Source organism: Ursus maritimus, unplaced genomic scaffold (genome assembly GCF_017311325.1).
Source record: "Ursus maritimus isolate PB19 unplaced genomic scaffold, ASM1731132v1 scaffold_14, whole genome shotgun sequence".
In the NCBI taxonomy this organism is placed as follows: Eukaryota; Metazoa; Chordata; class Mammalia; order Carnivora; family Ursidae; genus Ursus; species Ursus maritimus.
In genome coordinates this window covers 21,945,304-21,956,728 of record NW_024423786.1, presented here as the reverse complement: position 1 = coordinate 21,956,728, position 11,425 = coordinate 21,945,304, and the positions used below count along the sequence as shown (strand labels likewise).

Here is an 11,425-nt window from a genome sequence, read left to right as displayed (position 1 = left end):
TAGATATTCACTTGAACACCCCTCCCCTTCTTTGTTTTTTTTTTTTTTTAACTAGATAACTTTGTCTAGAGCGTTTTTTAAAAAAATTCAAATTTAGTCCATCCTTCCACTTTAAAACTTATATTTCACCTGGTTAGTATTCACCCTCCGCATAGAGGCAATAAGCTTCATGAGGATGACCTCTCATCCAGTTCCGTCCCAGAGCCCACAGAAATATGTTTGCTTTTGAGGCACTCAAAAACTACTTGGTCGGTTTCTCATCAGAGTCAGTAAAGAGTTAAAAACAGACTGAAAATTCCTCAAGGAGTCCCTATTTCTACATTTTGTATCTACATTTGGTTATCACACACATTTCAGTACAGGAATTCAAAAGTTACATGTAAAAGGTATTGTTATACTTCTTTTCTTTAAGATTTATTTACTTATGTATTTGAGAGAGAGCAAAAGCAAGAGAGATCACAGAAGGAGCAGGAGAAGCAGACTCGCTGCTGAGCAGAGAACGTGATGCCGGGCTTGACCCCCAGACCTGAGATCATGACCTGAGATCATGACTTGAGATCATGACCTGAGCCAAAGGCAGACGCCTAACCAGCAGAGCCACCCAGGCGCCACAGCATTGTTATACTTCTCTGCACTAAAGCTCCCTTTTCTGGGATCCGTGTTAAATTGTAAATAAAATCGGCGGAAAGTCAACCCATCAAACAGAGTTGTAAACATCACCAGGTATTCTTACTGCCTTACCCTGGTCTGTACGCATTTACCGAGAACCTTTCTGTCCCGGGCACTGCTTTAGCCGTCCTGTGGGAAAGACTGGGGGGAGGGGAAGGGCAAGTTCTATTTGCATGTATTTGATAATATTGTTAAGGAAATCTAAGGGCTTGTCCTTGATATAGAAAACCTCTAGAACCCTTATTCCCTTAAGTTCTGGAAGCCGCCCACCAACATCAGCCTGGATCCCTGCTTCCCAGACATTTGCATGCTTGGACCAGTTACGGCATTTCCCACGTCTGAGGGCTGGCACGAGGCTGTCAAGTGAACACATTAAACACACATAGATGCTACTTATTATGACCATCATTTCCTAAAAGTAAGGACATCTTAGCATTTCAAATAAAGGGATAAAGGACTATGTTTTCAACGGATCACATTTTGATTTACGAAAAATTCATCCTGTGGTGTTTTTCTTTCCCAATTCATCGGGAAGTAGGAGAAATTCTGCTACCAGCCCCTGCCTGGAAACCACTGGTGAGCCTTCGTGAGGGCTCTCCGCGCCAAGTGCGTATCGGTATTCTGTCGGAGACGGTGACCGACTTGGCTGGGCGGGATGCTAATCAAGCTGTAGCATTCCCGGAACTTTCTGTCTGCTCCCCAGAGCTGGCTTCACAGCAAGCATCGGGGCTAGCTGCCTCTGGCTCCTGGGTAGCGAGGACACGCTGCAGGAAGGACGTGAGGTTGGCCGTCACCCGCCCCGTTGGCACTGGAGGAAGTTCGTTGGGTGTGGAGAGGAAATGGTGTGAATTGCAGGAAAATATAAATCCTGATAATGCCCTCGGGCAGGGTATCCAGCGTTGGACTTCCCCTCGCCGTGACACAGCCTTCCTCCACTTGTAGTGCTGGGCATTAGCCAGAAAGACGCAGCAGGACCCCAGATACTGCGAGCCAAGCCCAAGCGAACACTGCGCACCTCACTCTAAGTATTGGCTGGTCTGGCAGAGATATTGAGCTGGAAGGACTGATTCTGGTGTGACGGGGCCTCAGGTTAGGACCTCAAGATAACACAAAGATTTCCATAAGTTTGTTAGACCTTTCGGAAGGTTCCAGGTCCAGAGTGTTCTCACGCATTAGCTACATATGCCTCAAGGTCAAGCCCTGCAAAGGTAGGGCAGGCAGATTTCAAACCGGGAAAGAGGGCTGATTCTCTCCACGTTCTTTTTTACTGCCGAGCAAGACCCGAGAGGAAGACCCAGCCCTGAATGTGCCGTGGATGTTCATGAGCGAGTCCGCCAGTGCAGAAAGCAACGCGCTGGCCACCCAACAGAAAGACAGTGGGAGCTGCGTACGTCATTGTGAATGTTCTCGCTGCCACGCTAAGCAAAGTAAAAGGAAACAAGGTGAACTTCATATCAGTAATATGTGACTCACATATGATTATATGTTATTGAACCCAGAAAAACCGGGTGAAACTAATTTTAATAATATATTATTCAACCCAGTTTATCCAAAATATTATCATTTCTGTAATCAACATAAAAATATTAAAGAGATATTTTACATTCTTTTTTGTAGCAAGTTTTTTCTTAAAGATTTTTATTTATTTATTTGACGGAGAGAGAGAGAGAGAGCACAAGCAGGGGGAACAGCAAAGGGAGAGGGAGAGGCAGGCTTCCTGCTGATATATATATATATGGTATAAATATATTTGCACACACACATATATATTACATATATCTTATTTTTAAATAAAATTAAAATATTTTAAATAAAAAAAATCACACAGAATTTCATTCTGATTTTTTTTCACTATATTCTTTCACAGCTCCTGGAAGTTGGCACTTTCTACAGAACGGCATCATCTTAATGTCTCCATAAAAGCCAGAGGCAGCCTCAGAAAGGAGTTTCACGGATGGATTTTCTACCTGCACTACACAGGTTCGAATCCCAGTGCTGCCCATTTCCGGCTATGTAACCATGGGAAAGTTGCATATGTACTTATTGTGTTGTTGCTGGTCTTTGATCAATAAAATGGGGAAAATAACAGTAGCCATTTTAGAGGTTTAATGTTCGTAAAGCATTTTGAAGAGCAGCTAGGACATAGTAAGCTTTGTGGTGGTGTTTGATAAAGAAAAAAGCAGTTCTCTGTGGAGCCAAAACTACCTTATGTCAACTTATTCTCACCATCCTAAGTAGACCATGACTCAGTTATTTGGTTTTTTGAGGAAAGAAATTCCAACACATTTCATAGTATACATATCATTCAGTTTAGGGGGATGTTTGTTTCTAATTCAATATTATGGAACCCCTTCTCTTGCTCTCGTTCCCTACATTTCTATGTGCAGGCAAGCAGGCCATACTCATAGTAAAGAGGGTGTGGAGATGTCTCACATTTGAAATTCTCTCTCTTTTTTTTTTTTTTTTTTTTTAAGATTTTATTATTTATTTGTCAGAGAGAGAGGGCACACAAGTAGGGGGAGCGGCAGGCAGAGGGAGAAGCAGGATCCCCGTTGAGCAAGGAACCTGATTCGGGACTCCATCCCAGGACCCTGGGAACATGACCTGAGCCGAAGGCGGATGCTTAATCCACTGAACCACCCAGGCGTCCCACATTTGAAATTTTCGATTAAACAAATGTAATGAGGTATATTTTGTGCAGGCCTTTAATATGCTAATCTGCACTGGAAATCGCCAACAAAGGTATAATGTGATGCATTTTTGCCATTCTCTCTTTACTCAGGACTTTGGGGACTAGGGCTCTACCCAGCATACTTTGTTTTTCTATACTTTGAACAACAATTTCCATTGCATAACACTGGAAAAAAAAGGGCTCGTGTTATTTGAAGTCCTGGTGACCTCAGGCTTAAGCAGAAAAGCTTTTGGTTCATTTGCTTCCATATTTATTTTTGGAAAATCTTTTCCAATGGTGCCTCTCTCCTCCCTAGAATACATGTGAATTTTCTCTTTGTTAGGTGACACCCAGGCCTTTCTACCTGAGAATTGTGTGGTCATATTCAAGCCATAAGAGACACATACAAGTCTGGGTTGAAACTGCCAAGAACCCTAGGACATTTCCTGAACATTGGTTCATGTATTAGTTTTCTATGCTCTGTAATAGATTACCACAATTTAAGTGGCTTAAAACAACATACTAAAAAAAAAAAAAAAGATTTTATTTATTTAGAGAGTGAGAGACAGAGAAAGAGAGAGCATGCAGATGGACAGAGAGAGAGGGAGAGAGAATCTCAAGCAGACCCCATGCTGAGCTTGGAGCCTGATGTGGGACTCGATCCCACAACACTAAGATCATGACCTGAACCAAAATCAAGACTCGTACGCTTAACTGACTGAGCCACACAAGGGCCCTTGGACAACATACTCTTATCTCAGCCTTTCTGTGTGTCAAAACTGAGGACATAGCTTCACTGGTTTCTCTGCTTTAGTGCAAGCCAGCGGTTGGCTGGGGCAGAGGTCTCATTGAGGCCCAACTGGGGAAGAATTCACTCTGAAGATGATTCATACTGTTGGCAGGATTAATTTTTTTGCAGCTGTCGAAATCATGACAGCTGCTCCTTCCAGGCCAGAGATAGACTCTTATACAATGAAATGTAATCACGGAAGTGACATCTTATCACCTTTACCGTATTCTATTGGTTAGAAGAAAATCACTGATGCTGACTTGCTCAGGGAGAGGGGAATACACAAGGCTCTACCACTGGGGATTTCCTTCGAGTGTGTACAACAGAGTACATTTCTAAAGTCCTGAATGGGCCTTCGTTTTCTCTGGCAGAGCCCAAACCTGATTAACTGATGGCCGCATCCTGGCTAAACCTATTGTTTCTTTGTCATTTATATCAACTGATATATATACAGTTTTTAATCAAATTGTGCCCTCTTTCTGAATCTCCTTCATTCTTCAATTAGATTTTTAAAACTAAAAGTTATGGACAGCATCTCTTAGTATCTGTACAACTATTAGCCCAGACCTCATAGTAACCTCCTAGTAGACTTTTAGTAAATGCTTGTTGCATACATGAATGGAGCTCTTGGTCACGCTAGGTCATTCCTTCCTAGCTGGGTGATCTTTAGCAAGTTATTTAATCATGCTAAACCTCAACTTCTTCGACTATGAAATGGGGATAATGGTACCTCATGGAGAAATCTTGTAAAAGAGTAGCACGTCCCTGCTTTAGACCTTCAAGGACTCTTCACCCACTTAGAATTAGATTCAAATTCCTTGACCTTGGTCTCCGGGGCTACTTGATCTAGCCTGGGACCCTCTCTCCCACTCAGCTTGCTGAATCACCCAGGCCTGATTACAATGGCTCACTTACACCCAGCTCTTTCCAGCCTCCGTGCCCTTGCATTCACTGGCCCCCAGCAGGGAATGTTCTTGCCCTAGATCATATCACCAGTTTCTCCTTCTCATCATTCAGGACTCAAAAGTCAACAACTCTAAGAAATTCTGCCAGACCACTTTCATTTGCCCCTGTGCATTTCCTTACCCGGCTTAATTTGCTTTGTACTAGTGATTGCTTCTGAAACTCATTATTTGTATACAAGTTGGTTGTTTGCCTCTGCTCACCAGAATGCAGGCTTCTTGGAAGGAAACAATTTGTCTGGTTTATTTACCACTGCATCCTCAATTCCTAGCATAGCACCTGGCTTATTTATTGAATAAACGTGTGTCTGTGTGTGTGTGTGTTCTATAAACTCAGAGCACAGTTCCTGAGATAGAGTTTAAAATGGGCATACATACAGAGAGTAGTATGAAAAAAGAAAAAGGAGTAATAGTAAAATGTCATTTTCAGGTTAATTAAAACTGCGATTCTAACCAGAACTGGCAGACTCGAAATTCCAAATTCCTTCCTCCTAACCCTTGATTATTATCTCTCTGTTTATTATTTCTTGGTGCCCACAGGAAGGGGAGATGTCTGGCAGATTGATTGTAATTTAGTGCCTGGCACACATGAATGGCAAATTGAATTGAAAAAAAAAAAAAAACAGCAAAATCTAATGACATTGTTATAGGAAATTCGTAAGGTAAAAAAGAAATTATGGAAGACCCCCCATTAAATCAGTATTTACAAAATAATTCTCATTGAGTTAAATTTACTTGTATTACCATAAATTAATCTCAAATTATGATTTTGATTTATTGAAATAAATTGAACCCATTATTTAGGATATTTAGAGAAAGGATTTAAAATAATTATTTTAATTTTCCAAAGGATTAAAGCAATTAGTTTCAGTTGTGGTACGCACCTGTAAGGCTTGAGTATCGCCTATATTTTTACAACTATTTGCCATGGCTTTTGAAAAAAACTTTTAGTGAGATGGGAGGGAGGGAGGGAGTGTGAAAGGGACTATTAAAACTCTTTGTCAGACACTGCCATCTGGTGGTAGATTTCCAAAGTGCAACTTTGGACTTAACTCTCCACAAAAATATAATTCAGAGTTCCAGATTCCTCTGTTATTCAAATTCCTATAAAACCTGAGATCCAAATTAGAGTTACGCTTGAATTTTAATGTGGTATAAATAAAATTTCAAGCTATCAAAACGACTGAGTGATGGTTTCTTCATAATGGTGAAGAAATGCCCATCTCAGATTTTAAAAACATTTCTCATTAAAAAAATGATGATCATTACTGTTTAAGCTTTTTCATGGGGCTAAATCAGCAAATTAAAGAGCTCAGAGCCCTTGCCTCTCTGCAGCTTACTAGATTAGAGCTAAATTGGTTTAATTTACTTGGTCAAGTGCCCATCACAGGGCACCCTCTTCATTTCATGTGGAGGTAATAAAAACTGACAAGTCTAAAATAACAGACTCATCTTTGCTCAGCCTAATTCGGAGCCCATTGGCAACTGTAGTCTTGAGCGTGTTCTCTTCTGTGTCTACTGCAGCAGCTCGGCACTTAGCTGATGCTCAGGTCGTGGGGAACGGAGTGGATCTGGGCCACGGGAGCTGGCTGTTCCTGGCCAGCGTCCACAGTCTGGCCAGGTAAAGCCAGGACATGCTCGATGCAAGCGGACTGTCCCGCTGTGGGACATGCCCCAGCCAAACGGCTCCCACTGCCAGATCTTTCCTGAGTCAGAAGGCAAGTGCACTTTCCACAAGGGTAATGGGGTTTATTAACTGTTGTGATGTTTTGCCTTCAAGTTAATATTCTGCGTTCTTGACACTGGCATGCTTTCTAGTCCAATCTAAATGTGCTTGAGCTTGAATTGAATGTCATTTCTCAGGAAACGACATGGTGTTGGCTTTGAAGCAGTCTCTGGGTTAAAGAGTTGTGAGTCCCAACATACTTTAGCCCCTTAATCATTAGGGCACGTCGTGCAAGTTACAGCTGCTGGGGGCTCTCTCTGAGCCTGAGTACCCTGCTCAGGATTTCTTTTTCTTTTCTTTTCTTTTTTTTTTTAAGATTTTATTTATTTATTTATTTATTTATTTATTTATTTGACAGCGAGAGAGGGAACACAAGCAGGGGGAGTGGAGAGGGTGAAGCAGGCTTCCTGCTGAGCAGGGACATCGATGTGGGGCTCGATCCCAGGACCCTGGGATCATGCCCTGAGCCGAAGGCAGATGCTTAGTGACTGTGCCATCCAGGCGCCCTGCTTCTCAGGATTTCTTAACCTAAATGCATATGTAACTTCATATTGAGACTTACAGGGTTCCGTGAACACCCCCTGAAAATACATGTGTTGCATGTGTGTGCGTGTGTCTCGTGATTACATGCATTTTTGTTTCCAAAACATCCTTAAACTTTCATCAGATTGTCCGAGTGGCCTGTGATTCTCCCCATCTCTGAACAGTTAAGACTTCCCCTGGTTATACGCAAATAATGAATCATGGAACATTACATCAAAAACTAAGGATATTCTGTATGGTGACTAACATACTATAATAAAAAATTATTATTAAAAAAAAGACTTCCCCTGGTTCTGCCATTAAATGAGGATTTATTTGTTTATTCATTTACTTACGTACTTTTAAGGTTTTATGTATTTATTTGAGAGAGGGAGAGAGGGAAGAGCACGAGACGGGGGAGGGGCAGAAGGGGAGGGAGAAGCAGACTCCCCGCTGAGCAGGGAGCCCTAGGTCAAGGAGGGACTCGATCCCAGGACCCTGGGGTCACGACCTGAGCTGAAGCAGTTGCTTAACGGACTGAGCCACCAGGCGCCGCTAAATGAGGATTTGAATAGTACATCTTTACCAGATTGTTGTGGGGATGATGGTCAAAATCACGGGCAGAGTGCCTGGTGTGTGTGAATGTTAACTTTGGATGAGGAGATCAGAATCGGGATCAAAACCGTGACGGAGAATATGAGCAAATGTAATTCAGATGAGTGAACTTACTTGGAATCACAGAACGGCTGCCCGCAATCTCCTGATCTGGCCTCCTGTAAGTGGCTTGATGATACTACTGCCATGATCAGAACTCGGTCTGATTTGACCCGAGGCAACTGAGCGGTGATCTTTGATGAGGTCAGTTTTTATTTACCAGCCATCCCAGATCATCAGCACAAAGAAAGTGCTTCTATGTCAAATTAAGGGCTTCCATCTTTTTTAGGTGATTATGAGGAAACCGAATAATGCTGAGGGAGCCGCTTAATAAACATGAGCTTCCATCCACTATTTAATCTAGGAAAAATAGACTTTAAGGAAAGGAATTCAGCCCCCAGTGAATAAATCCGTGGTTTTACTGGATGGTCAGTGTTGTCGGAAGCTCTGTTTCATGACTCAGGGAAAGCCAATGTAACAGAGTGAAAAGGGCAATGATTTGGGAATCAGAAAGGAGTGATTTTAAATTTCACTTCTTGGAGATGATCTTGGGGTATGATGTTGAGGATTTAATAAACTGTCCAGGACTCCAATTCGTCATCTGGAAAATGGGAATTTTTAAAATTAACCTTTGGATTTTATATGTAAAGGAAACTAATTTAATAGAAATAGCATTCTTTTTCTACTTTTTCCTGGATTGTTTTGATAAAGATTGGGACAAGGTATAATCACTGACAACTTACCTTGCAATTCTAATTTATTTTTCCAGAATAAAGTGTAGTAGATAGCCCTTTTCAAATATTGAAGAATAGCCAAGGTTAGATAGAATTGAGATGATTTCTCATAAAATGGGTATTTGAACCCTTGAGTTATGAAGTGCCATCGAAATAACCAATGCCCACAAGAGTCAGTCAGTGGAGAAAAATTGGGGATGCGGAATCAGAAAAAGTGCGTGCTCTCTCAGGGCTTACGTTCCTGTGGGAAGACGCAGAGGTGTATACGTACCTGCCGGAACGTCCACTTGAATGATGAGGGATGTGTATCCACCGGCTCGAGACTCCAGGACTGCTGACTCCTCCCACTTCGGTCTGTGCTTCACCGCTGGCTGAGCGGGCTCCCGGACGGTCAGGGGTGGCCCTGAAGCCAAAAGAGGAAGCAGCGTCTGGGAGCTTGGGGCAGGAGCCTGAGATCAAGACCTGAGCCGATACCAAGAGTTGGATGCTTACCCGACTGAGCCCCCCGGGTGCCCCAGAGAAAGCGTTCTATAAATATAATTAAGGTAAGAGTCTTGAGATGCAGTCATCCTGATGGTCCAGGTGGGTTCTGAGTCCAATGGCGAGTGTTCTCGCAAGAGGAGACACACAGAGAGGATAAGGCGATGTGAAGATGGGGGTAGAGATGGCAGTTACGCGACCACCAGCTGAGGAACGCCTGGCACCACCAGGAGCTGGAAGAGGCAAGGAAGGACCCTCCCCCCCAGATCCTTCGCAGGAAACATGGCCATGATTTTGGACTTCTGGTCTCCAGAACTGTGATAGAACACATTTCTGCTGTTGTAAGCCACCCAGCCTGTGGTACTTTGTCACAATAGCCCTAGGAAACCAATATGCTCTGCCAAACTGTGTGACTTATGGGTGACTTACCCATTTACTGTCTAGCTCCTCCCACTAGATCATGAGTTCTTTGGGCGGCAGGGACTTGGTCTTGTTCACTTCCCTGTCCTCAGACATGTGTTGCTATTTTCCACTGATTCTGTCTTCTGAAGTCACCCTCCTAAACAGGGAAGACTCCTCACAGGGTCTTGTCCTCGCCTTGGTCAACAGGAAGCATGGCTGTGTTTCTACTTTGTGGCTGAAGTTTTACTCCAACTCACGTGTTAGGCAGTGTTCAGTCAGGAAAAGAGACAACACCTGAGGTGTTTTAACAGGGGAGGTTGAGTAGAGGGAAGGAGTGTACAGATGTTGGAGGGTTTAAAGAATAAAACAGTGTGGGAGGAGCTCTGGAGAGCTCTGCGAAGGGGCCCAACCCGGCTACTCTTGGCTGCTCTGGAGGGCACGAGGCTGGTCCTGGGAATATCAGAAGGTACTGGAGGCTGGAACGGGCTGCCGCTCTGGGCCGAAGGGTACTGCTGGGGCAGCGTTGACAGGGACTTTGAGCAAACAGGGAGACAGAAGTCCCTCCTCCAGGACCTCTTATTTGCTTCTCACTTCCTCCTGCTTTCTAAGTTCCCTCTCTTCTTTCTGTGAACAGAATTTAACAGGAAACCACGGGGCAAAGGCTTCTGGGAAATGTAGTTGGTGCCTGACCAGAAGACAGACTGTAGAGAAGTGGATTGGGAGCTTAGGGATGGTAGCTTGTTAACAGCATAAACAGGATCATGTGCTTTTTGACCTGGCATCAAAAAGCATCACAGGGATGAATCTTTTGCAGCTCCATGCCTATGTGTAATTATTGAATTAATCCCGTGTGTAATTTCTTGCTAATGCCTGTCTTCCTTACTAGACTTCAAACTCTGTGAAGGAGTCTATTGTCTCTTTTCTGCCTGTGGTGTCCCCAGGGTTTAGAACAATGACCATCACGGAGCCGGCGTTTCTAAAGAGTTGTTAACTGCCGGACTGTGTTTCTGGGTTTCTATCTCGCTTGATTTAATGTTTTTGAGGGAGCAGGCTATCTTTTACGTTGTAATGAAAAGTCTTCGCTCCTTGTGTAAATATGACATCACCCTTATTCGTTAGTGCTAATATCCCAGAGGCAGGGCAGTGAGTGAAGGGCAAGTTTGGCAGGAGGCCGCTCTGGAGTCTAAACTACCTGCCTGAGCTGTCTGCACCACACCAATTACTGTCAAATCTCCAATATCTGCGTCTACTTGTTTCGTGTCGACATAATCATGGACTCCTTTGAGCAGGCTTTGTTTGCAAAATTCCTTTACAGTCCGTCTGTCTTTATGAAAACTCAAAACGGATCATTTTCCCTCTGAATAATGGGGTGTATGATTGAGCACATGGTTCTTAACCAGGGATGATTCTCTCCTCCAGGGGAGTTTGGCAATGTCTGGAAACATTTTTGGTTGTCATAACTGGGGGATGATACTAGCATCTAGAAGGTGGAGCCTAGAGATGTCTCTAGAAGTCCTACATGCACAGGAAAGCCCTCACAAAAGAGAATTATCTGGTCCCAAATGTCGATACCGCTATTGGCTTGTTTCTGAACAAGAAATCCTGATCTACTTTAAAATATATTTTCTTGCTCATTACTCCATTTTCATGTAGAAAAAGCATTGGCTTGGCGGGCACTCAAGTGGCAAAGCTGGTTGAGTGACTGACTCTTGGTTTCGGGTCAGGTCATGGTCTCACGGTTGTGGGATTGAGCCCTGTGTTGGGCTCCGACTCTGCTTGGGATTCTCTCTCCCTTGCCTTCTGCCCCATCCACTT

The 11,425-nt window shown here is 43.4% G+C and overlaps 1 protein-coding gene across 3 annotated transcripts in view; it reads left to right on the top strand.

The window, feature by feature from the left end:
• Positions 1-1,411: 1,411 nt before the first annotated feature.
• The window catches only part of MITF (melanocyte inducing transcription factor), a 284,834-nt gene continuing 274,820 nt past the window's right edge, over positions 1,412-11,425 (top strand). The window contains exons 1-3 of one of the 3 annotated variants that reach the window (XM_040628571.1): positions 1,412-1,758; positions 1,949-2,111; positions 2,537-2,649. In XM_040628571.1, the coding sequence (XP_040484505.1) occupies positions 2,624-2,649 (26 nt within the window). In that variant the 5' untranslated portion in view covers positions 1,412-1,758; positions 1,949-2,111; positions 2,537-2,623. Of the gene's footprint in view, positions 2,112-2,536; positions 2,650-11,425 lie in introns of those variants that run through there. The other 2 variants (XM_040628570.1, XM_040628572.1) reach the window with 2 other exon arrangements.